Genomic DNA, 27,043 nt, shown 5'->3' on the forward strand with positions numbered 1-27,043 from the left:
TAATGGAGAAATTTTGCGGCGAACAATTGCTTTGAAGTGAGTTACGCTGCAGCGTCTCTCGGTTTTTTCTCGCTGAACGGCTTCGCTACTGCGGTTAAAATTATACAGGCGAGTGCGCGTAATGCATTGTCCGTTAAATTTGACACTCGTCGTCGTTTTGCTCCTCCTCTTCGAGTGTACGCAGAATCGCTCGACCTTGCTCGTTCGGCGCTCGGAAACTTACGATTAATCACTCGCCATGCATTATACCTGCGCGAAAATTCGAACAACTCGAGGAATGAGGCTCGTATATTTATATACTCGCCGCGCGGTGATTGAAACATCGAGTATAACCGATCAGAGAGCGAGAGAGAGGGCCGGAAAAAAGCTCTCGCGCTCTCGCAAGCAGCCGTCAATCTGTCGCTCTCAGCCGCGGCGTGAAAAGACGATACGTACACGACAATGCCGGTAGCTGTAGGAGTCAGGAGAGTAAGCGATAACGCGTGTGTCTGAGCTGCTGTAGCGCACTACTGCTGCGCGCGGGGGGATCGACACCAGCTGCTATACACGTATTTGTTGGCAAGCCGTAAATAGCCTGGAATCTTGCCTCGCGCGCTCAAGCTCTCGGCTCTCTCACACGCGTTCGGATACATCCGCGCGGCGTCGTCGGTGTTCTCGCGCGGGGCCGACTGACAGGTCTCTTCGCTAACAATTATCGTCGCCGCGACGACGACGACGCTACTGCTACTCCGTTAAACGGGCACGTCGCGAGGGGGAAGAGACGCCACCTGCTCGGCTGAGAGCTGCTAAGCGCTCGCGACAATCGCAACGTTTAGGCCTCATCGCGATGGATTTTATCTCATTAAAATTAATCTATATGCAGATTCGCGAATCGAGGGGAAAGAAATGGGTATAGAGAGCGAAATTGATTGACGGGGCGAGATGGCGAAGGAGCTCAGAGGGGGAGGGATGTATAGGTGCGCGCGGGACTCGAGACAGACAAGATGAAGGCATCGCGTCCTGTCATCTCTCTCTCTCTCTCTCTCTCTCTCTCTCTCTCTCTCTCTCTCTCTCTCTCTCTCTCTCTCTCTCTCTATCTATCTATCTATCTTGCAGCTCCGGCACTGCGCTCACTACTCTCCTGTCTCTCAATCCGGGCGTCCGCACTTTGAGGGCTTCCCTCCGGCACGTCCGGCTAAGATCCCGTGGCACATTGTCAGTCGTCGGAGCAGCTCGCTGTCAGGCCTCGCCGAAAGAAACGAATCGAGTCAGCGAGCTCGGCCGGAGCCACTGTCCGCTGCAATCAGTCTGAATTGAGCTTGATAGCATTGTTAGCGGAGGAGGTGTCGGCCCTTCTCGCACCCGCCGCTCTCTTATGTAGGTCGTATATACAGCTTCGTGCGCGGTTCTGTATTAGATTCTCCGATATATCTCGGCCGCGGGAGAAAGATGCGCTGCTGGTATAAATCAGCGTAATTTATTCCGCGCGAGCGATCGAATTTAGAAGTGTCAAAATGTGAAATCGGGCCGCGTGGAGGCAGCGCTTATAATACGGCTGTTTATTTTGAAAAATAATAAGAGAGAAGAAAATCGCGCGTTTATAAAGATCGCCGCGCGATAAATCTTCGCAGCCGAATCAATTTGCGTTTAATAAAATCAAAAGTCGCCCTCGACCTTAAATCGCTAATTACGTTATTAATCACTTTGACGCGCCGCGGCAGTTTCTCTCCTCGTCTCTTCTCTCTCGGCGAGTGTATGTACAATTAATCTCCCTCTCTCGCGCCCCGGAGCAAATTTCGCGAAGTGTGTACCGAGAGAGCATCGCGAATTTCGTCTCCCCCCGGAGCTGCGATCGGAGAAAAAAAATATTGTAAATCACTCTCGGAGGCGCTCACGCGATAGCCACGAGGTGCGCAGATCCTGTTCTCCTTTGCGAGCTTCGGGTGTCCGCGACAAAATTTATTGAATTTCCCGGATTGGATCTACTGAAAATTGCGACGTGCGTCGATGAAAAAAAGCCTCGTCGAAAAAAATCAATAGGATGCAAATTTCTCCCAGAGAGTAATTTGAGATGCGCAGCGGCAGCAGAGAAAGCGCCGTGAGAGAGAGAACATCCGGCTACTTATACACTACCAGCAGCATCGGAGTCCGCTGTCAGGGGCAGTGCGGAGGGCCGATAAAAACGAGTCCGCGGATTTTGCGTTCCGTAAAGCATCGGTCTCTCTCTCTCTCTCTCCCTCTCTCTCTCTCTCTCTCTCTCTCTCTCTCTCTCTTTCGCATCGATCATCACTGTCGCCTGTTGCTGCACCGGACTACTCGCTCTTTCTCTCCTCGCTGGACCCGGACGGACGTACGCAGAAACGCGCCGCGTCCATCCATCATTCGGCTCGCTCTACTCGAGGACCGGCCGCTTCTACGCATTAATGCGCGCAGCGCGCCGGAAGAGAGATGACCGACAATTGCGCGACAAGCTACTACTGCCTACCTACTGCTATGCTTTACCTGCTATAAACCCGTTAAAATCCTTGCTCCCGGGAAAATTTCGTACTTTTTTGCAAACAGCAGCAGCCGGGTAATTTATGGCTTTTGTTTCAATTCGCACGCGTTACGCGAAAGCGGGACCGATTATGCGTGAGAAATTACGATAGGCTAATATAAACGCGACTAAATTCAGAAGTGTGCGGAATTAGGTAATGATCGTCTCGTTACGCGGCTGCGCTTCATTCATTTCAATGTACAGTGTGATGTAATGCGCGACCGCCACACCGCAGAACTCGATTCGAATTAGTGACGCGTTTGTTGAGGTTTGTATTCGGACGACATTTCGTTACGATTCTTAACGCGTTACGAGAGCCCGCAGTTCCTTGTTCCTTCAATCAACTCCTCGGTTTCATTCATTTTATGCAATTGCGGTATTGTGGCCATTCAAGTAGCGGTTCATTCGAATTTTGAATAATTTATCAACATTAAATTATTGCAAAATATAATGCTGTATTAATAGCCACCGGTCGGCTGAAAATCATCGTCGTATCATCGTCGACAATTATCAATTCACAGCGGATGATTAATGCGACTTGAATTTAACTTTGTCACAGATCTACTTCAGGCTGATAAATGCGAGATGGTTTGTTTTTTGCCGAAGAGCTATTTAATATGTAAAGTTTACTGTAAATTTGTCAGCGATTCATCAAAATGTATATTAATTATGCATGACGGAGAAACTCCTTCTAATAAAATGATGTATTAGAAACTTGATTCTAGTACAATTAAAATATGCACCGAAAATCATTTTTGCAGCATCGCGCACAGCGTATGCGCAGATTTAATAATTATTCACGGATAGCGACGAAAAGGAAAAACGTCGGCGGGGCGCACTTAATTACGTCGGTTGCTCCGGCTCAAAAGCGAGAGACAGCAAAAAGGTCTGGGTCGGCGAGGAGAGCCTCTCTCTCTCTCGCTCTCGCTGGCGCGCGCGCTAATTCCTATTATCACCCGACGCGCAGTAGTGCCGCGCCATGTACGCGACGGCCATAATTTTGAATTATCATCAAGTGACGCGCAGTGCCAAAACTACACGCGATTTCTGCGAACGCGCCTCCTAAATCATCCCATCTCTCATGCGTATACGTAATAACCCGACGAGAGTAGAGTGTGCTGTGCGAGAGAGAGAGAGAGAGAGAGAGAGAGAGAGAGAGAGAGAGAGAGAGAGCGAAAGAGAAAGGGTCAAAAACCTGCGGATCGAATGCAGAGGCGAGGAGACGTGCACTGCTGGACTGCTTCGCTGCTGCTGCTGGCATTGCCTTCCTTTTTTCTCGCCTTCGCGCTTCTCTCGAGACGCGAGCTCTCTCGCTTCGAGAAGTTTCCGTCCATCACTCAGCGTCAGTCCGACGTCTCTGCTGCCACTCGCCTCCACCATTGCGCTCGTGTTATACGTGAGCTGCTCCTGCTCTCGCCCGCTCTTCGTTTTCTGTATATCTTTTCACGCTTCCTCCCACGCAAAAATAGCCTTCGCCGAGCGCTATCAGGTTTTTAGCCAATTTTTTTTCTTCGAATTTATCATTATCCTTTTTTCGCGATACACTCGTCGAGAACTACGCGCACGGCCAAGAATTTAATAAGAGCTCTCGCGTTTTTGGATTTTTCGAAGCGGCGTGACTTTTATCGAGTCGGACAGCAGCGGCATTGGAAAAATCCAGACTGGAGGCTTGATTGTCGAGGGATTCGCGCTTTTGTCTATATTCCGATGGGAAGACGACATCGGGACGAAATGAAAGTTCTTTCGCTCGCGAGCGCGCGGGAGGATATGGGAAGCGATACAATATGCGTCGCGAGACTTTAACAATTTTCCGAAAGCGGCGCAGACGCCCCCGAAATCCCGATCTGAAAGGCATCGTAAAGGAAGGAAGTTTAAATAGGATTTTTATTGCGGGCGAATTGCGCAGCAGAGACAGAATTCGATGGACGAGAAATGAAAATTCGAGATGAAAGTTTGATCGAGTTTCGATTGTCTCTTTAATACCTACGCACAGCTGTGTGCGTATGCGAACTTTTTCGTTTGCGCCAAAAGTAGATATAAGTAGGGCTCCCTCGATGTTTTAATCGTCGAGATGCGAGATCGAGGTAAGAATAATAAGACGTCTTTGTCCGAAAATCTCGGCGCGTAGTAGTGGAGGAACGATGTATAATGATACCGCACAGCAGCGCTCGGGCTTTGCCGCTCGTTCGAGTAAGCAACTAATCAGGGAGCGAGGAACGATAAACATCCCTGCAAGAAAAATAAAGAGATCTCTCTCAACTCTTCTCTCTCTCTCACGCAAACAGACGCGCGGAGAAAAGTCGGCAGCGTATTTGTCGGCGGCTCGCTCACACATGTACACACGCACACAGGCACACACACGAACGCATACGTGCGCGAAAAAGAGAAGGGAAAAAGCATCGCGAGCGTAGGGAGAGACGTACGGGTAGGAGGAATTCGGTGGGCTGATGGAGTGAGTGTTGACTTAGGATAACAGTCGCCTCATCAGTCAATCAGTCAGGTAGGCTACCACGGCCGAAGGTGCTCCGTCTTCTCTCTCTCTCTCTCTCTCTCTCTCTCTCTCTCCCTCTCTCTCTCTCTCTTTCTCTCCGCTGTCGCGCTCTGGACGAAATCGAGCGGGAGAGAGAAAGAGAAAGAGAGATGGATAGAGCGTTAAGTGAGTCACGAGCAGTGGGTCCGCGCGCGACTGACATCCGAAGGCCTTCGGGAGGACAAAGCAGGACAAAAGGAGCAAGAGGAAATACGATGAAATCCGTCTCGATACTTCAAACTCTCCTCCTCTCTCTCTCTCTCTCTCTCTCTCTCTCTCTCTCTCTCTCAGCATCGTCACTAAATTATCGATCTTCCTCCGCGCTCACGACTTCTTTTGCATCTCACCATTATACCGATTCTTATTTTGCTTCCTATCTTCCTTCGTTTCTTCTTCCTCTTTTTTTCATTATTCAGCTCGAGTAGCGACTCCTTTTTGCAACCTAAACAATGAGTCGAGAGGATCCCTGGCTCTCATATAGCTCTCTTGGTTCATTAGCAAATTATATGCGCATCGATAATTTTTCGCCGGGGCTCGCTCCGCACTGACGAGCTGTCGCTTCTATATGATAGATACTATCGATACGAGACGCGAAGCATCGATCGAGCCCAGAGGACGTTGATTCTCGTAGCGTTTGGAGAATCGAGTATATCTTTGCATAACAATGGAACTGGAATCCGAATAAAAAATAATTTTTGTACTTATTCTCCAAAGCGCATATATAAGAGAAAACAGATGTTTGTTTTGTAAATTGCGAGCATCACGCGATAGGAATCTTCGCCGGCGATTAAGGATTTTTTGCCAGCATTAATCACGAAAAACACGATCTTGCGCGCGAACGTCCTTTGCCACTTTTTCTGCACCGAAGACATCCTCGACAAACAATTTTTTCTCAGCCACCAGTTGATTTTCCATCGGCTTTGCATATCATATATAGCAAGTCAACGTTCTCGTCGAAAATATTTACGATCGAGTCAATACCATTTGCGTGAGCGATGATCTCCTCTGTTTGCCGCGCGGCGCATCTGCCGTGTTTGCGCTGGCGCGCGCCCCGAAAAATCCTTCCATTAGTCGGCCGTTTAAACAGGTCACTCAAGGACCCGTGATGCGCTCTCCGTGCGGTATATATATATGGTCCAGGTGCGTCGTTGTGGGAGATTTCTCAAAGTGTCAACGAGCCTTTGTGCGCATGCGGTTTGTCAGCGTCGCGTCGACAGGAAGCGATTTGTGTGCAGCGTGATCTTGTTCTAACAGAGAGAGAGAGAGAGAGAGAGAGAGAGAGAGAGAGAGAGAGAGAGAGAGAGAGAGAGAGAGAGAGACCGTCATCTGCTCGTCATATTTCTCGGCCGAATTAATGGTGACTTCCGATACGTCCCGATGTATCGAACATCTGTGCCGGGCTTTTTCGGAGGCTGACGAATTTTTAAAAAATTCTTAACGAGGTCATCCGTCAAACCGCGGCCGCTCCAGCGACTTTGAGAAGGATTGCGCTGTCGGGGTCGATCTCGTGTCTCTGGAGATCCAGTCCGACTCGGGGCTCGTTACGATACCCGCGCGGAAAGGTCAAAGCGAGGAAAATTAGCGAGAGGAAGAAACGAGAGCGCATTGTGTTCCTCAGCTCGGAAAGGCGCAGAACGAGTCGGCGGGAGCTATACTGTCAAAACGCATTACGTCTCGATCTTGCGTTGGTAAAAAGATATCCCGCACCTGCCAGGCCCTGCTCTTTCTCTCTCCCTCGAACTTTTGCCTCGTGTATACTTTTTCACGAACGGCCGAGCGTTGCGTAGGTGTGTATACGTATATATAGCGCGCGGTACGTCTCGTCGTGTCCCTCAGTGGAACAATCCGCTGTCCCAATTTGCAGAGGAAGAAGACTCCACGGTCGTCGTCCCTTCTTTTCATCCCATCCCTCACTGACTCTTTCTCTCTTTCTCTCTCTCTCACTCTCTCTCTCTCTCTCTCTCTCTCTCTCTCTTGCTCGCTCGCGCTGTCTCTGTTGAGCCATCTCCGTAGGGACGAAGGAGGAGAGCGGATTCAGCCGTCAGTCAGTCTCCGCGAGCAAGAGAGTGAAAGAGAGAGAGAGAGAGAGAGAGAGAGAGAGAGAGAGAGAGAGAGAGAGAGAGAGAGAGAGAGACAGACAAAGACGGAGGGAATCACAATGCCTGGCGCAATCCTCTCCCTTGCACGTTCTTCTCTCTCTTGCTCGCTCGCTCGCTCGCTTGCCCGCTCTCTGTGTGTACGTCCAACTCGCTCGCCCGTTCGTTCGTCCGTCTGTCTGTCCGTCCGTACGTCTGTTCGTCAGTCCGTCTTGCTGCTCCCGATCTTCTCTCGCTACTCCTTCTACCGTCACTCCGGCAGACATTAGAAATTCATTTCTCACCCTTCCACCTGCCTTATTCCACACAGCCCTATCACTCTCCGACTCGCGCGCGCGCGGATTGGCGTGTGTGTGGGTAGCAGCTCTCCTTCCCACTCCTGCTGATGCGCGGACGATATGTATTTATACTCTTGCAGTGTCCTTGTTGTCTCGCTTTGTTTCTCCGTCCCGTGCGAGGATCGATCGAAAAATCTTTGCGCCCTTTTTTCCATCAACGCTCGTACTTCGCCAAGCGACTCACACGACGCGTCGGTTTCCGTACATACGCGCGCGATGTGTGCACAGCGAGCGAGTAAACGCGCTGTTGACATAATACTAAGTCCCGCCAACACTCGCTGCTGTTGCTCTGCGCCGATGCTTGCACGGCCGCTCCCCGTGTAAACACAAATATAAACCCGCGTTGGGCGAAGCTGCGTAAAAGCCGTTTAATCATTAACTTATTAGGCTGTTAGATGATCGTTTGGATATCACGCGGAGATAAGATAGGGTTATTCAAAAGCCGGCTGTTAATTTTATCTAGTAGTTTATCTAGTAGAAAAATTTACGGTGTTTCTTCGCGGCTCTCGCATTGTAAATTCTCATCAGCCCATGCGAGTGTTTACTCTGTCTTTGCTTTTAATACCTGCGGCTTTTTTCGTGTAAACATACCTCGACTCTACGCTTACCCGCTCCCCTCCATTACGCCTCTAAACTACATAATCTCATCGCGTTCGGTAACACGAGCAACGCGTCCTGCCGTTTACACTCGTGGACACACACGCACATGTACTCCTTGAGAGAATCTCCGCGGCAGTTCTCGGGTCCGCTAATATATCGCTCGCGCGACTGCTGCTGGTCGCGCGCGTGAGCGAGGACAGGCGAGGAACGGATATCACGCGGCAGCGATCAGCAGCAGCCATACTCTCCTCGGATGTCAGAGGCTCGCGCTCTTCTCTCGTCCGCGCGCGCACGGGGGCACTTTCTCGCCGGAGGAGAACGAGAGAGAGAGAGAGAGAGAGAGAGAGAGAGAGAGAGAGAGAGAGAGAGAGAGGCCGCAACCCCGACTCTCCGCGCTGCTTGTTAGCGGCCTGCCAATATGGGGTCCACGATCGCGGGTCGTGCGAACGGTATTTGCATGCCGAGTTCCTTCTGTCTCTCCGCCAAGAGGAATAGCTGCTGCCGTGCGGAGAGTCGCGCGATGCAGCTCGTTGTTCTTTTTCCCCCGAATCGGACCTTTTCGCGTATGTATAGAAAGAGAAAGGGAAGAGAGGTGCGGGATACGCTCTACCTTCTTATTCTTCTTTTGTTCGTGCGGGGTTTCCGAGAAAGTATGCGTATCGATGTGCGCGAGAGAAGAATCGCTTTTCGATTGGGACGCCTCTTATTTAAACTCGCACACACGCGCGCGAGGCTGACGCCGAAGTGATATAAGGGTTTGTGGAATCGCTTTCGCACTTCAAGAGTGTGCAGCCATAATAGTTGTGTCTCTGCGCAGAATGTAGCGATAGGAAAATCGCCAAGTCTCGAAAAAAATCAGCGAGGGAAGGGACCGCGTGAGGAAACGGGCGGAGCCGCGTATGTGCCGGGTGGCCGCCCTGTACCTCTCCTCATATACATACTCGGTGCACCGCGTCCTTGCGAAAGGCGGTAGTGCGGCTGCGTTATCCTGCGCGCAGCTCTCACTTACGGATTCCGCGTTCCTCCTTGAGGAAAAAGAAACAAAGGAAAAAATCAAGCTGCTGCTGCTGCTGCGCATATCGCTCTCGTCTCCTCTCTTTCCTTCCTCCCTCCTGGCCGCAACGAGTTCCAGTTCTCTCTTTCGTCTTCGCTTGCGAGAACTCTCCGGAGACAATGGACAATGGGGACATAAATCTGCGTAATTAGTTGCCGATGCTCCCGCGGATCAATGTGCGATCTCCTTTCTCTCCCTCTCGAAAGTCCTGCGGAGGGGGGCCCTCTCTCTCTTTCTCTCTCTCTCTCTCTCTCTCTCTCTCTCTCTGTCTCTCTCGAGGTGTATACACACACACACAGCCGAGAGGGAACATACGATCTTTTGGTTGGTCAGTCGGTAAAGGTAGGATGGAGAACCCCTTCCCCACGGCCGATCGCGAGCGGCTCACCTAGTTGTTCGCGTCCTCGAACAACGACACTCCCTTCCTATACGACTCTCTCTCTCACTTGTGCACTGCCGTGGAGGTGGACGCGTGCACCCGCACTTGCAAGATGGCGGCTGCAGCACACGCGTGCTGCTTCGTTCCTCTCTCCTCCCACTTCCAGCGCATTCTGTGCAGCTTTTTATCTTCTCCTCACCTATACACGCTCGGTCTCGGTTATTTGCTTCGAGCACCTGTCCCGCTGCACGGCCAGTTTACTCTGTTACTGTGTTCCACGCCAGCAGGTCTCTCTCTCTCTCTCTCTCTATCTCTCTCATGCTGCTGCTTTCTTTCGCGCTCGCGAGTAAATCACCCCGCGAGGGCAGGGAAAAGATTTAGGGATCGCGGCGAATCGAGCGAGGGAGATCACGATGACGCGCGAGAGGGAAAAGAGCTGCTGCTGCAGCACTCGACTCCATAAATCTGCGCGGCGGCTGAGGTTCGCTGACCAAGCTGCGATATCTTCGCTCCCTCCGGGCGTGGGAGGATTTGCCTTCGCGGTAGCTGACGCGCGCGCGGTGACATCGCCGCGGTGGCGGATAAACAGCGCGCGCTCGCGCCTCAGTTTTCGAGAAAAATAAAACCAATAACAGCGTCGCTCGCGCGATAGGCTGCGCACACACACCGGCCCGCATCCGTACGAACAAGCGGGATGCGTGTACAGCGGCTCGGCGGGAGTCTCTCCTCCGTGCGGTTGCAGAGCGCTTAAATGATAAACAGCTCCCCCACGTCTGCCTCGGTGTGTGTACACATCAGTGTGTGGAAGGGAGGGAAGCAAAAAAACGTCCCCGGACTCGTGCATTTCCCGTCGTTCCCGAATAGAGAGTGGTAGCGCAGCGAGAGCGATAAGCCATCGTAGCGAGTGTAAGACACCATAAAACACTTATGTTAACGAGGCCCCCTCCACACTCTCGAAACAAACACATGCAGCAGCACACGGTAGGCGATCTACGATCTAAGCCTCTCGCTGCTGCGGCGGGGGTGGAGAGAGGAGGTTCCACAGATAGAATCTCGGAGAGCGCGGACACGAAAGGCTGCATCGATGGGATCTACCGGCGCGAGCGAGCGAGCGAGAAAGGCGCATGACAAAACGCGCCATTGCTCCCCGCCGATGAATAGCCGGGCGCTACTGGTGCGGTGTATAGGTGCACCTATCGACGAGCCGAATGGAAATGATTTGATTAAAACTCGGGGGCTACATGCGCCGATGACGGAAGCCGCCGCCGGCGTGTCCTTTCTTCGCGCTCGCTTTGCTCTCGAATATAAAGGCGGCACGAATCTTCGTCTCGGTGTCGCGCGGCCGTCGACGCGCGACGACGACTGAATTTCGAGAGGCCTCGAGAAAGCCTCTGATAAATGAAGCGATAGGCGGCCGCATTGTTGTGCTTGATGCCGCAGCGTGCCGCCACGCCGCGGCATCAAGTCTCTCTCTACTTTTACTCGCGGGAACGACTGCGATGTCTTCCATACTCTTCTCTCTTATTATGATTTGCGTCAACGACTAATCGCGGGAATCTCCCGTTGCGCTGTTTCAGGGGAGGACGGTGCAGAAAGCGCAGGCCCTGGCACGGAGCTCCAAGCCGAGGAAGGCGACTGCCCGGACGAGGATGGTCCAGTCAGTCCGAGCGAGAGGGGCTGCAGCAACACGGCCGGCTCGACGGCAGCCAAAGAGGACGAGGACGGCGAGGCTAGCGACGGGGACGATGAAGAGGAAGCCACGACAGCCAACACCTCGCCATCGGCTGTCAGCTCGAGATTGAACCCCGTTGCCCTCAGGGATACTGGGCCCCCGGATAGGTTGGTACCGCCACTACTTCTATATCCTGTCTTTTTTCAACGCAGACTGATCATTTCGCTCGCGGTAATCTTCCAAGTTATATTATCCTATGTTGATCGTCGCGCGAGATAAAGTCGTCTCTCGGTGCGCGGCGTGTTCTACATTGGCCAATAATTCACCGGCGCGGCGTTTATTGCTGTTTGCCGTGCGCAGAGCCGAGGATCTGCGCGAGCATTGTTCGAAGATGACGTTTATTAATTTAAGGCGGCAACACACAAAGCCGCTCCTATAGGGCCCCCTTTACCACGGGAACATTTTACGTTCCTCACGACTGAGTCGTTGCATCTTATTGCTTTGTACCACTTTCCGATGCTACAAGCGCTTCTCGAATGCGCACAATCTAAAGAAAAAAAGGAACGATCGAACTTACCCCCTAAATTCAACAAGATCAAAGGCGCGCACACTTCCTGTCGTCGCAGAGCGGCAGCAGCTGTTATGCCGAAATCATCTCGCGAAAGCGTGCGCAGAGCGATAAGTCGCGGCACTTTTGAAAAAAAAGTGCAAACACAATCCAAGAGCAGAGCTTTGATCTCGCCGCGCGCGCGAGGCTAACAAATCGTCACGCAGCCGCGAGTGTCAGGTCTTCTCGCGCCGCCATTTAACGTATGTGTACCGCAGCGCGGGGGTAAATAAGCCAGCGTCAGAAGCGGCTGATATCAGCTGCTGGCGGGGGCGGCGGCGGCGGCGGCACTCGGCTAATAGAGATAGGACCGAGTGTGTTTGCAACGCCTCTCGTCGTCTGCTTCCTCGATCATTCGCCATCTCGCTGCGCGCACTGCTCCCCCTTCTCTGTGCGGCGTTTGTCTTTTTCCTCTTCTAACGCACTGCAGCGCGTTTCCTAAACTCGAATCAGAGTGAAACTTCATCCATTTGTTTGAAAAATAATTCAGAGGAAATAACCCGACATAGTTGTTCCTGTATACATTTTGGGCTTCTGGAAGCAGCAGAGTTACTCAAAGCAGAAAATCTTCGGGACTAAAAAGAGGCCTTAAAGCGAATAGCACTTGATACAGGCGATGTAGATGCAGAGGCAGTTATAGCATGAGCAGTTCAATCAGCAGGCCCTGCAAGGGACAAGGCAGTTTTGGCGTGGACGGGACACTGCTATATCTGGACTCGGAGCGCAAATTCCGATTAGGAAAAGAGGAAACTGCCCATGCGCTACCTATCATCGCTAATCAGAGAGAGAGAGAGAGAGAGAGAGAGAGAGAGAGAGAGAGAGAGAGAGAGAAAGAGAGAGAGAGAGAGAGAGAGAGAGAGAGAGAGAGCCGAGAATTTTGAGCGGAGGGGGAAAATCCAATCCGATACTAATTTTCTATAGCCTCACATCTACTCGAATTTCTATAACCACTGCTACTAATTTCGCCGATCTTTTTTCTCCGTATCATCCTCTGCGTAAAAGCATCGAAAACAGAGCTTGGAAAATCTCTCCTCGGGCTGCTCGCTCTATCTCTGCATGCGTACAGAGCTGCCCCTACCACCAGTAGATTTCGGCTGGTGCATCGCATGCAGAGCGCGCACCCTCGCCTCCCCCCTCCAAAAACTTCCCCTGCATGCGTGCGCGAGCTGTACGCCTGTGTGTTGGCCCCCCTTTCGTCGCTCTCTCTCTCTCTCTCTCTCTCTCTCTCTCTCGGCGCACGCATTCGCTCTCTCTCTCTCTCTCTCGCTCTCTCTGGCGGCACACTCAGCCTCGGCTCATTCAGTCACGGCTCCAGTCAGTTACGAACGAGCCGTCGACAGGCCGGGAGCTGCCGCGACTACGACGACGCTCCAGCACACACGCTCGCCCTTTAACAGTCGCTGCTCTTCACGCCGAGTGAGGGGGAACTACTATACCGCTACCGCTGCCTACTCGCTTCTCCGGTCTATACTATAGAGAGAGAGAGAGAGAGAGAGAGAGAGAGAGAGAGAGAGAGTGAGCAGTCGAGCCTTCTCTCCACGTGCGGCGCCTCTCGATGCCACCGCCTGCTGATACTGCTGGCACAGGTAGCTGTGACTCCGACTCTCTGACGCACGCGTTTCCACACGGTATATCCCAGATTCTTTTTTTCTTCTTCTATCCTTTATTCAACGTTTCTCCTTTGGGCTTTTTTTAGAATACGCGCGATTTCTTCGAACTCTTTGCGCATAGTGTGGTTTTACATTTCGCTCGTATCAGTAGCAATTAAGCTGGAAAAATAGCTCCGCGACTCCTAACTAATACACTCTCGAGGGGGCGAGAGAGTAATTCAGAAAACTTTGACGAAAGCAATTAAATGTAAATTGTGAGAACGGCTTCATCGTCCGCCCGATGAATATTCATGGTATCGTGCTCCGCTGCCGCTGCTGCTGCGTTTCTTGATAATCGTTTTGTAACGTTCTATTTTTACCCCGAGCGAGAGTTTCCTGTTTATGCACATCACGCGTACAAAACGCGCGACACTCCGCTCGGTGCTCGCGCGACTGCGACTTACACGTGCTAATTCCGCGGAACGTTATGAAATATTAATGTCACAATATTGCAGCGGCGATGCGTGAATCGATTATGCGAAATTTATCGGCTTGCTCGCCGGTGATTAACGAGCATTATAAGGTGGGAGAGAAGTCTGACTCCGATTACCGCTGCGCAATTGAGCGGTCTCCGCGGAGAAGTCAGTTGACTCGAGTTGACTCGTCTAACCGTAAACGTCCGTTTTTCTGTTCCAGGGAGCCAATGAGCCCGCGGTGTCCGTCAAGAGACTCGCGGGAATCGTCCGGCCCGGCAACCGGAAGTCCTCCGCCCCCGGCAACTCGAAGCAGTTCGAGCCCCGTAAGTCCCCCGGGCAGTATCGTACCTCTGCCCCTGGGCGTGCATCCGCTCTTACCTCCACAGTCCGCAGCCATGATGGCAGCCTATCTCCAGCAGACGCACCAGCGTCTGCTGCTCGGTCACTCGCCTCTGTCGCGAAGCTCCGTCTCTCCGCTGGTGTCTTCCTCGTGCTCGCCACCGGCCGCGACGCCGGGCCTGCACGTCTCGCCGACGAGCGGCGACGTCTCGCCGAACGCGACCCCCCTGCCGGCCGTCCTGGATTTCAGCACGCGCAAAACCTCCTCGACCGAGGAGGAGGAGGACGAGCAGATCCTCAACCTGAGCAAGCCGCCCACGCCCTCCTCGTCCACGGAGACGAACAACGGACCCCTCGACCTCTCCGTGCCGAGCCGAAAGCGGCCGGTGCCCGAGGACTCGCCCCCGCCGCCGCCGAGAAAGTCCTCGAGACACGCGGGTGCCGCCGCGAGCACGCCCGTGCAGGCGCACCAGGAGTCGCCCTCGAGCGCCTCGCCCTATGCCCGCCAGGTCGTCTCGCCTTGGACCTCGCCCGTCGTCGCCTCCCACTTCCCCTACTTCGCCGCGGCCGTCGCGGCGGCAGCAACTAGTCAGCAGCAGCTATCGCCGAAGAGCGGCACGGGCGTGGTGGACCACCATCAGCTGTGGAACGGCAAGATGAAGCCCCCGGCCATGGACAAGTCCTACCAGCCGAGCGAGGCCACAAAGGCCCTCGAGAAGATGAGCGAGCTGAGCAAACTCGGCGGCGAGGATCTCTACCGATCGCCCTCGAGCGACAGGGGCAACGCAGGCGCCGGCGGCGGCTCCTCCGCGACGTCCGGCAGCAGGCACAGCGCCTGGCAGTCGCACTGGCTGAACAAGGGCGCCGACCAGGCCAAGGACGTCCTCAAGTGCGTCTGGTGCAAGCAGAGCTTCCCCACCCTGGCTGCGATGACGACGCACATGAAGGAGGCCAAGCACTGCGGGGTCAACATGCCGGTACCGCCGCCCAGCGGAGGGGGAATGCACTCGCAGCAGCAGCACCAGCCGCCGATGCCGCCGACGCCGCCTCAACCGCACCAGTCGCAGACGTCCTCGGCCGGCGGCGGCGGCAGCGGTGGCGGAGGCAACGGCAACTCCACCTCCAACAGCAAGCAGAGTCCCTCGGAGCTGAACCTCCTGATAAAGGAGACGATGCCCCTGCCCAGAAAGCTGGTGCGCGGCCAGGACGTCTGGCTGGGAAAGGGTGCCGAGCAGACGCGGCAGATTCTGAAGTGCATGTGGTGCGGACAGAGCTTCCGCTCGCTCGCCGAGATGACTTCCCACATGCAGCAGACGCAGCACTACACGAACATCATCTCCCAGGAGCAGATAATCTCTTGGAAGTCCTCGGACGAGAACAAGGGCGGCGGCGGCGGCGGCGGTGGCGGGGGTGGCTCCGGAGGAAACTCGGGAGGTGGCAGCGGAGGCGGCGGTGGAGCGCCCCCTAGCGGCGGATCCGGGCCCCACGGCGCGAGCGGTGGCCCCGGGGCCGGTGCGACCAGCAGCCACGTCAGCGCCGTGCTCACCTGCAAAGTCTGCGACCAGGCCTTCACGTCGCTCAAGGAGCTCAGCAACCACATGGTCAAGAACAGCCACTACAAGGAGCACATAATGCGATCCATCACGGAGAGCGGCGGTCGCCGGAGACAGACGCGGGAGAAGAGAAAAAAATCACTACCCGTGAGGAAGCTGCTGGAGCTCGAGCGCGCGCAAAACGAGTTCAAGAACGGCGACGCGGCAGCCGCTGCCCTGGCGCACGGACTGGGCAAGCACGCCGGCCGGATAACCTGCGAGAAGTGCGGCGAGAAAATCGAAACGACGATCTTCGTCGAGCACATACGCCAGTGCATCGGCGCCGGTGCCCTGGGCGTGAACCAGCGCAACTTTCTGAAGAACGCTCTCATGTCCAACCACTTGCCAGCTACGCTGCCGCCGGGGGAGTCGGGTCGCAAAAGCGTGAGCGAGGAGACGTCGTCCATCTCGTCGAGACATCACCGCTCGCCTTCCTCGGCGAGCGACGCCACGACCCCCGGCAAAGAGACGCCGACGCCGACCGCGAACGAATCCGGCGGCGGCACTTCGTCCCCATCCGTGCTGAACGCCATTGAAAAGCTGATCGAGAAGAGCTTCGATTCGAGGATCCGCCACGGCGGATCGGGCATGCACCACGCGCAACCCGGAGCGCCCATCGGCTCGAGCATCCTCAAGCGGCTGGGAATCGACGAGAGCGTGGACTACACTAAACCGCTGGTCGATCCCCAGACCATGAACCTCCTCCGCTCCTACCAACAGCAGCACTTCAACGCCACCGCGGCGGCGCGAAGGGAACGGAGCGGCAGCGAGTCCAGCTCGATCTCGGAGAGGGGCAGCGGCAGAACCGACACCATGACACCGGAAAGACGGCTCGACCTATCCACCAGTGCGCACGACAGGCTCTCGACCTCCTCGTCGCACTCGCATCACCAGCGCGCCACGCCCGACAAGCAGGTGACTCCGCTGCCCTCCCGTCATCCCCCGACGAACGAGGAATCCGACGAGGAGGACTCGGTCGTCGTGAAGAAGGAGCCGAGGGACGAAGAGCAGGACGCAGTCCCGGCGAGCAACGAGAGCGACCAGCAGTCCGAGAACCCGCGCGACGTAATCGTGAAGAAGGAGCTGCTCGACGACGGCAGGGAGGAGGACGACGCCGAGTCGTTCAACCACCGAAGAAACAGCGGCAGCCTGCGCGAGCCCTCGGAGGAGAGAAAGGACGTTCTGTCGCCTCAGATGAACCCCCCGACACCGAGGCCCATGAGCCAGGTCGAGCAGCTGGCCCGCAGCCCCTGCAGGAACAGCACGAGCAGTCCGACGAGCAGCGACAGATCCGTGACGCCGCGAGGCACCCCCGACAACAAGGCCTCGAGCAGCCTCGGCGCGCTGTCCTCGATGTTCGACAGCTTGTCCGGCGGCGGGAACTCGGGGAGCGCGAACGCCACCGACGGCCAGGGCCGGAAGACCAGCAGCCACCCGCTGGCCGCCCTGCAGAAGCTCTGCGACAAGACCGAGACTCGCGGCTCCGGAGGGGGCGGCGGCAACAGATCGGCGTCCGCCTCGAGCGCGACTCTCGGGCCGGGAAGCGGCTCGACGTCCGGAACGAGCGGCTCCGGCGCGGGCCCCACGCCGGGAGCGATCCTCGCCTTCAGCTGGGCCTGCAACGACGCCGTGGTCACGGCCGACTCCATCATGAAGTGCGCCTTCTGCGACACCCCGTTCATCTCGAAGGGCGCGTACAGGCATCACTTGTCCAAGATGCACTTCGTGAAGGACGGCGTGATCCCCGATCCCCTGACCATCGGCCGGTCGTCAGCGAGCGCCGCCGCCAGCGGCTCGGTCAGCTCTCAGCCGGCCTCCAGCGGTCCGAGTCACAGTTCCTCGTCGCCACCCTCGTCCCAGCGGAACAAGTCGCCGCCGATCCCCCAGGCGAACGGCAGTCCCTCCCAGCCGACGAGCTCGCCGCTGGAAGAAAGTCCACACTCGAAATTTCTAAAGTATACGGAGCTGGCTAAGCAACTGTCCAGCAAATACGTATAGTCCGAGTCCCGTAAGTAGCGGTGCCACTTGTACATAAGTGTATCTATATTGTAACGAGTTCGAGGAGTGGTTCAGGTTTTTAGAGCTATTTGTAGTCCGTGTACATCGTCTGCCAACGGTTATGGTTACATGACGATGGGATTTAATCAATTCGATCGAAAGAGCTGCGGCGACGTACTTTTTCCTTTGTATATCTCGTTTTGTTTGTTGTTCAACGAAGTCAATCCTCCTCTTCTCTAATATTAAGACTCTTGCGGATCGCTCGTTACATTGTTATGTTTGTCTCGCTGAACTTTATTCTTGTCTTGTAAAGCTCTTTCGACATAATTGAGACTATATTGCGATACGTCGGTATATATTATATAAATATAACGTGTAAGGAAAAGAAATAATGTATACCCTAGGAGATAATTTACACCGAGCTGATCGATGTTTTTTCGATTCACATTCGTCAGATCCCATTGTTACTGGCCATTAATCGTATTTCGCATCTTGTCATTCCTGGGTCAATATAATGAATAGTGTTTTTCTTCCGTCTCTCGTCTTACGACGCAGAGATAAACGCACGTACTCTGTGTCGAGCGACGAATGCGTTTACTCTTTTCTTAGTAACGAGCATTAAAAAAAAAGTAAATAAAAATAATAAAAAAGTAAATTATAAAAATTAAAAGGCAAAAGATTCAAAATATCTCCGACTCATTTTGCGATTTCAAATTAATCGAGGAAAAACAGTCAAGTCAAGTCCGTGCAATACGTACATTTTTAGATACCTACCTAGTTGCAAAAAAATGAGCGAGAGAAAAGGGGTGCTTGAAAATCAAAGTTCCACTTCGCGGACGAAACAAAGAGTAGAATCAAAATGAAACGACGAGAAGTTGAGCAGAAAAAGGGAAAAGAAAAAAAAGAAAACAATGCGCGAGAAAAGACACAGGAGCGACACTGAGGCGCAATGATGATGATGATGCGGCGGCGTATTATAAACACAAGCGCTCTTCATTCGAGAGAACGCAATAGTTAGGAGAGACGAGATTGAATTTTATTGTGATGCCACCATATCTCGCAGCACCGCTGAGTCACGGGGCTCGGCGCGCGGCCAAGTATGTGATTTTATAATATAATATAAAAACAAATACTTAAGGAAATTTTTGCGTTTCGCGAGACTGCAGGTGATTTAACTATTCGAGTTTAACTATTCGAACCATCGCAACCACGATTTTCTTTGTATTTTATAAAATTCTGTGAGGCTTTTTTATATTTTAGGATACACGTAAAATAATCGTAGGTAGAAGAAGAGAAGACAGTGTAGTCTAAATATACGAGATATTTATTTTCTCAGCTAACGTTAGCCGAATCTTTCGAATTTCACTTGAGTCATACACGACGACGAGCAGTATATATGGAAAAAAGCAAAAAACGAAAAACAAAAAAAAATGTTCTTCAATCTATACGCGATACGCGATGAAACGCTATTGTTACAATATATTTATCTTCGAAAAATACTCTCTCAAGGCCTTTTAGTTTTTGAAATTCAAAGAAAATCACACCACGTCACCTGCATTGAACTTGTCGCAAACGTGAGCATGTATACCTTTAGACTCTAAGACCGTAGCTGATTAGTAAAGAACCTAGATTAGGATACCCGCCATTGTATAGGAATCTCTTTGTTAATAATTAAGGCCACGCAGGACTGGTCACCCGCGTCGGTCCGCGCTACGTTTTTTCTCCTTAATGCGGCCGACACGTTTTAGCTTAAAGAAAAAATAAGAAAAAAACAAGAGAGTGAGACTGCGCGGCAAGGAGTGAAAAAAGCGTAGAAAAAACAAAACGAGTGCGCACGACACGCGCGGTGCAATATCGAATTTCCTATGAGATTTGCGTCTATTGTAATTGATCGAGAGAACAAAAGAGAGCGGAGAGAAAAATTTAATAGAGTTATACGAGCACGAGGCCTGACCTGATCTGAGAATAACGTTGATGCGCGACTCGCACAGATTTGGACGAGTCGAGAAACGACAAGAGGACGAGGGAGCAAGCGTGTGCGAGCCAGTATTAAAAGGCAACTGATGATTAAAAGTTATAACGCATTGGAAATTAAGAAGAGTGTCGTGTCGTCAAGCACTGCGAGAAAGCGAAGACCATTGTAAATTTTCTTTGTTTTTAAAAATAATATTTATTATCGCGCCCGAGTGATCGCCGCACGCGTCGCATTTCAACGTGTAAAATACTAATCATTGATTATCATTCGAATTATCGCGATATATATTGTGTATATTGACTACAATTGACTATACATTAAAGTATATTATACGAGATAGCAAGAAAGAGAGAGAGAGAGAGAGAGAGAGAGAGAGAGAGAGAGAGAGAGAGAGGAGCGTCCGAGAAACGAAAAATTAAGCGCGCGAGAGTCCGTGAGAGAAAGAGAGATACAGTGATAAAATCTCTGTGCGAGAGTGAGAGCGAGAATGAGCTGCAGGAGTAAATGAGGAAGACATGGGAGGCAAGCAAAAAGATGCAGAAGTGGAGGGATAAAAGAAAGTGATATAGCGGACTGGTAGCAGGACGGGCAGCTCGAATGTGGAATAATTACTGTAAACTGCATATTGCGGAGCGAGCGCGTTCGAGAAAAATCGCGAGAGGTGGCTGCGAGCAGATGGACACACCCGCACACCCACACAGACACACTTGTATACGTATTTCTTGTAAACTCTAATTCTTCCATCGCGGACTTTAAAAAGTATTTATCGATATAATAATAATATTAATATTATTATTGTAATTATATACGACTGCTGAGAGAGAAAGAGCGTGTGTGTGTGTGTGTGAGAGAGAGAGAGAGAGAGAGAGAGAGAGAGACTGCGTGTGAGACAATTGAAAGAGCGAATCCGTGAGTGCGTGCTTCACAAATACGAAGACATACGAAAAGCGAGCGTGATCGACTTCGTAATGAATAAACAAAAATAAAGTTGCGTTTAGATATGTACACGTGCGTGTGCGCAATTACACACACACACACACACACCGAGATGCACAGAAAGAGAGAGAGACGTGTGCAGGTAATAAGATTAAATAAAAAAAGTAAATTACGATCGAGGAGACACGAGCGTACCTACAAACAGAATCACAAAGATATGCATCATGTATACGCGACTCTTGAAAAACCATTTTACCAGATTTGTCATTATTTAATTATTTCGGTTGTATTTTAAAATGCAATTAAAGCTCAAATAAATATATATGTTATAAACTAATACACATGACTGAATTATTATTCTTCAACGATAATACATACTCCTCATATCCTCATCTTCGCGATTTATTTTAAAATTATACGCACATTCACTTTTTACTGCACGCGAGAAACATGTTTAGTTTGCTTTTTGGCAGCTTTTCCTTGTTATTATAAAATACTTTGCATTAATTTCATTATTTCAACTTCAGCTGCCTCGTGCATATTTGATTTTCAATAAATAATCGAGCACATGTGCGATAAACTGTTCAAAAAACATTGACGTAATAACTTTAATTAGATTCCGAAACAAAGATATGCGGATCAAATCGAGCGAGAAGAGGCTATTAACGAATCTCACGCAACATTTTATGTACGAAAAGGAAGATACATTTTGTTCCGCAAATAATTCTAATACCTTTGAAGGAGCAACAAAGCAAAGAAATTCAAAGGGTTTGCATTGAATCGAGCTCATCGCATATCCACGTATATGTACCAGAAAAAATTCGAGAAGCTGAATACGGCCTCCATAGCGCTGTGCATCGAGATCGGCGCTGCTGCACAGAGGAGGTGTCACCGCGAGCGAGTCTCCGACTGTCGGCGCTGCTGTTGCCGTGGATGCAAATAACGGTGAAGGTCGTGGCGAGAGGAAAAGGCAGACGCTAGATGGCTGCGCTCGAAGGGAGTCGGGAGAAGGAGAGGGAAACGCGAGGTAAAATGTAGGAGAGCGCAGAAACCGGTTGGCCATCTTTGGTGATCCTCGCGGTATACGGATCGAGGGAGAGAGAGAGAGAGAGAGAGAGAGAGAGAGAGAGAGAGAGAGAGAGAGAGAGAGAGAGAGAGAGAAGCGCCGAGATAGGCTGCGTGCCGCAGATACGCGGCTACTTTTATTCGAAGCGTAATGCGCTAATGAATTGATACAGCGCTTCTTCTCTCTCCGCCTTTTTATCTGCTCTTTTCTTCCATTTAAGTCGCGGTCGCCCACGCTCTCGTCCTGCTGCTTACTATTCCAGCCGATTTGTACGTATCCGCGGAGATCGACTCGAGAAATTTCTCTTCTTTTTCGCTCTTTACGCGCAAGTCAAACATTTTCGCCAAAAGAAACCGGATCGTAAATCTCGCCGAGTGGAGCATTATAGCCGAATTTGCGCGCGCGCGAGTATACACGAAGAAGAAGAAGAAGAAGAAGAAAGAGCAGGTATACATATAGCGGGAGATTGAGGGATCGCGATATAATGGCAGAGGAAAGAGCTACCTTCCTCGAGATAACGAGCTCTGAACATACTGTCGCGCGAAATTTCCATCGGCTGCGAGCATCAGCCTCTAAATTGTTATATATTTTCGGGAAATTGATGTAATCGGATTTATGAAGAAACGCGCATGGAAAGTTGCTCCCGCCGCGGCGCGTCGCTGCACTAGTGTACAGTTTGTGTGTGTGTGCCACCTCCGCCCGTAGTTTAACGTCTTTCGAAACTTGCCGTTGATTGAAAGCTCCGCCGCTCCGTACCCTATATCGCGCGTTCAATTACGTGCCGTTTAATTGCCCGACTCTTTTTCTCTAAATAAATTAAATTCTATCGTTGCACGCCTCGCTTATACTGAGATATGTGCGCGTATATAATACGGTACACACACTGTTCGATAAAAGCAGAATCAATCATCCATCTCGCAGAAGGAAATCTCGACGACTGATTAGCGAGCGGTCGCAGAAATACCCGCGCATTTTTCGTCCTCCTGAAAAGTCATTGAAGCAATAACGGTACGCGTTCGCAGTGCGTCGATCGAACGCGTATACGTATGCACGCCGATCAGCGACAATCATGAATCAAAGCGCGCTGAGATATCATAGATAATGGAGAGCAGCAGCAAGTTGCTCTCTCCCTCTCTCTCTCTCTCTCTCTCTCTCTCTCACTCGCGCGGACCGATAGCAGACGCAATTAATCTCCGTATCGCGAAAGTAGCGGCCTGTATAGTATTTATAAGGGGGTAGAGTGCGAGCACGCTCGATTAAACGCCGCGGCCCCGTTCGAGAGATATAACGGACGCACCGCCGCCGAGTTTGCAATTCCGCGCGATTTTTTACCCTCGCGCATAATCAAAGCCAGCACTTTTCCTGTCCATACTTCTTCGTCATTTTTTTTCTCCTCACGAGTCTCTCGCTATACTTGCCGATCTCGCGTCCATTCACGATCAATCGGCGATCTCGGTTATGGTTTCGCCTTCGCGATAGCGAAATTTATGCACTTTTTAGAGCAGCTAACGTTCTCGGTGATTAATTTATCGTCGCGCGATTTTCCGGGGCTCCCAGCTCTTTTCCTTATAAGCGGCGCGCAGCTTCCGTTCACCGCGCCGATCGATCGGAAAATTATTGGTTATTACCGATGTAATGCCTTAGTGCGCGCGCGACTTTCGGAACGCAGCTGCTTTAGCGTTATTCAGCTTTTTTTCCTTTCTAGATTCTACGTCGAGCATTAATCTTGGGCTACTTTCGCTCGGCGGCGCACAATGTTTCAAATGTTGACCGCTGAATTTTTATACCAGTCCGCGATCGAAAGTGCGAGTAGTATATAGGCACTACGGGTTATTGCGCGTAATTACGGCTATTTTAATTTTCGACTTCCTCGCTTGCCTGCGCTCTTTTTGCGAAAAACTTTGACGCGCGCGCCTTAATAATAAGTGTCGGCGGTCTTGTATGCAAATTGAAAGCTGAGACTCGTCATGGCTGGTCTAATGCGTAGCGCGAAATTGCAGCGGGAGGTACTAATTTTACACGCGTTTACGCGTTTGTTTGGCTCTGTGTATTTTCGAAAGCTGCACACGCTTCTTTATCGCGACTCGACGTTGACGCGGGAGACCGGCTATTAGGTGTAAAAATAATTGTAATGAACCTATGGGTTTGATCGGAGCACGCGTAATCGATTATCTCGGTAAAGTTTAAACGTTCTACTGCTCTATCGAGCTGATCGGAGAGACATGCGGCGACGCTCTCAATAACTCAGCGATAAATAGTAAGTGCACCAGGATAGAAATTCGAAACAGAATCGTTATTAGCATTCGATGAAATAAAGAGAAAAGAGGGAGAGCTAGAATCGTATTAAGTGATCGGGTGCGTTCATTTCCGAGAAGAAAATCCCTAGCCGCGCTCGCGCGCAGCTACTATCCCGGAGCTTTTACAATCCGGAGCCGTACGTTCGCGCTGCAGCGGCGGCGAGTGCATTATCGTAAATATCGCGGCGTTTCAACGGTAACCCGCGTATACCTTTAATTGACCATTCGAATAATTATGAAGCCGATCGCAACGACGCGTTTGACTCGCACGGAAAAGGAGAAAAGAGCTCGCGAATTAAGCGCGCTCGCAGCGCTGCGCATAATGCGCCGTCCGCGTGCACTCGCCGAATGACGTGTGCGTAAATAATCATAATTACAGCGGAGCCAAGAATGTTCTCCTCGCGAGGAAATCTAAAGTTATCGATATACGACCAGAGAGAGAGAGAGAGAGAGAGAGAGAGAGAGAGAGAGAGAGAGAGAGAGAGAGAGAGAGAGAGAGAGGATAAAAGCTCGGCGTATAGTACGTACAACAATTCTATTATCCGGGGCACTAATAGAACGCTGCAGCGGCCGATCAATCTCTCGTAAGTAAATAATGGAATCCGTGAGAAATTTTCTTAACTGCCCGCCGCGGGGCCAAAGGGCCGGGTTCACGTAGTTCGTTAATCAAGATAAAGGAATAAATTCGCGATTTCGAGTCACTTAGAAGTATTTATTAGATCGAGGCATAGAGGCACAAGTTTTACGGAGCCGAGGAGCAAGATTGATTGTAATGTAAGGAAAGCGGCAGCTCCCGCAGAAAAAAGACTGTTTTGGCCCGCGTGTAGCTGTACTATACGGCGCACGTTCAAATGAACAAATGAGAGGGAGCCGAAGAAGACAATTTGAAGTAGAGGGAAGGAGAGCGAGAGCGTATAGAAAGAGAAAGAGGAGCTGGAGGACCTCACCTCCGTACCTATTGCCTCGGGGCCGGTAATGAATTCGTCTAATGGGTCGTAAAGAATGCGATCTTATGGAGCGGAGAGGATAAAATAAAACAGCTACCGAGGAAGAGAGTGAGAGGCTTCGCGAGAAAAGCCCGATCGACGCGCCTTCTTTTTTCAACTCCTCGTTCGCTCTTTCCGCGCTGCAGGCTTATTACTTTTTTCCCCGCTGCGTTATACTTCATTTTTGCGAAACTTGCGAAAATTACGAGCCGCGCTCGTTTGCTTTCCTTCCCGCCTCGCGTAAAGCTCGCGAACGTCTCAATTACGCATTTTTCCCCTCTCTCTCTCTCTCTCTCTTGCTGTATAGCTCGGCTTCTCGAGATAAGAGAGCGAGGAGAGAAGAGGCGAGCTGTAGGAGTCGATCGTGAATCGCGTCGAAATTCGGCGTTGACAGAAGAGTGCGCGTCCCTGGTCGCGTCGATAGAAATCCGCAATTCTTCGGGCGATCGGCCTCCCGATAAACCTGGCGCGCACAAATCTCTCCGATGCATTCTCCGCGCGCGAGCCTCGAGATCCCAGACTCTCCGCTGTATATACGCTCTCCAGTCGCGTTCTCTTTACACCCGCTCTCTTCTCTTTTGTCTTCCCTCCCTCTTTCTCTCTCGGCTCTTCCTATTTTTATTGTTTTCAATCGCCGCTCTCTTTCCTTCTCTCCCCGCCTGACTATGGCATCTCCGTAATATAAAGCATCTCGGTAGCTCACTCGGTTTTAGCCGAAAATTTGACGACGAAAATCGGTGCGCCGCGCAGCGGTGTATCCCATCCTCCCGCCACAATCAGCATCCGCAGTCCGTCTTGGACACGTCCGGGCGTTCCTGTTCTTTACGTGCGTCGGAGGAGAGCTATGCCCCCCCCCCTCGTCGGCCGCTCTTCCTCTTACTCGCGGCGTGCACCTATATAACGACAAGTCGCCCTCTGTTTCTCGAGCTTCTTCTTGCCTCCGACGAGAGACTAAATGGATTTACGGTTCATCGTAAATTTTCGACTTAGCTGCAGCAGCCCTCCCTCGCCTTCGATTTTTTTTCCTCGTTTCGTCTCCGCCGTCCTCCGAAAATGTTTTATAATTTCTCTTCTGCGCTACTCACTGTGTGTATATTGGTCGCTAGCACGATTTATGCGAGGGAATCAATTTTCGGTAGCGAGAAGACTTATACGCACTCTCGAGATCTTGGATAAGTTTATGTGGAAAATAGGTCAAATTAAAATTTTGCTTCGATTCGCTCTATCACTATTGAAAAATTTTATAATTGTTTCATTATACGATAGTATAACTTATACACTTGAAAGAAATCTCGGAGATTTCGCTGAAAATCCAGTGGCTCTGCCATGAAGCGCAGGTTAAAAGCCGCATTTCAATCCTGTTAGTCGAGGCCACGCACACAGCACACTCGCGCCGTAGCTCCTCTACGGGATGATGAAGATGTCAGTCGGTCGGCGGGAGAGCGCGTGGGTATGAGCCGGGCAACAACCGGTAAGTATATACTGTCGGAGCTTCGTTTTCCTCTCTTCACACCCGCGCGCGAGCCGAGATTTCGGATCTCTCGATTATTACCGGCGCTGCGGAAAAATATCGCCAAGATTGCCGGCAATTTATGGGCAGCCCTTTCGTAATGCACTTTGAAATGCAAATTGGAGGATTCGTTGTTTATCGGGTGCGCGTTAGATCTGCTTTTTACTGCGGGCTTCTGCCGCCTCCTCCTTCCTTAGTATAAGTCAATACGCGGCCGAGAATTAATTCGTTCGTATTTTTCGATCGTTTTGATATTTCTCGACGCTTCTAATTTTCTCGCGCGCTATATACAATGCACCGAGCGTTCGATTCGCCCAGCTGTCGAAGATGGACCGCGATAAAGAAGCCGAAGCCGAATCAGCGTTAAATCAAGCATTTTATCGTGAGACTGAATCCGAGCGAGCGCAAGGCATCTCGAGAGAGAGAGAGAGAGAGAGAGAGAGAGAGAACATGGCAAGAAGGAGGAGAACGAAGCGGAGAGGAGAGCT

General features: G+C 51.5%; 1 protein-coding gene across 5 annotated transcripts in view; it reads left to right on the forward strand.

The window, feature by feature from the left end:
• The window catches only part of LOC100116264 (protein tiptop), a 120,481-nt gene extending 99,446 nt beyond the window's left edge, over positions 1-21,035 (forward strand). For 4 of the 5 annotated variants that reach the window (XM_016986383.2, XM_008207187.4, XM_008207190.4 and 1 more), the window contains 2 exons: positions 11,090-11,351; positions 14,077-21,035. In XM_016986383.2, the coding sequence (XP_016841872.1) occupies positions 11,090-11,351; positions 14,077-17,785 (3,971 nt within the window). In that variant the 3' untranslated portion in view covers positions 17,786-21,035. Of the gene's footprint in view, positions 1-11,089; positions 11,352-13,114; positions 13,420-14,076 lie in introns of those variants that run through there. The other variant, XM_031925773.1, reaches the window with a different exon arrangement.
• The last annotated feature ends 6,008 nt before the right edge of the window (positions 21,036-27,043 follow it).

Source organism: Nasonia vitripennis (assembly GCF_009193385.2).
Source record: "Nasonia vitripennis strain AsymCx chromosome 3 unlocalized genomic scaffold, Nvit_psr_1.1 chr3_random0004, whole genome shotgun sequence".
Classification (NCBI taxonomy): Eukaryota; Metazoa; Arthropoda; class Insecta; order Hymenoptera; family Pteromalidae; genus Nasonia; species Nasonia vitripennis.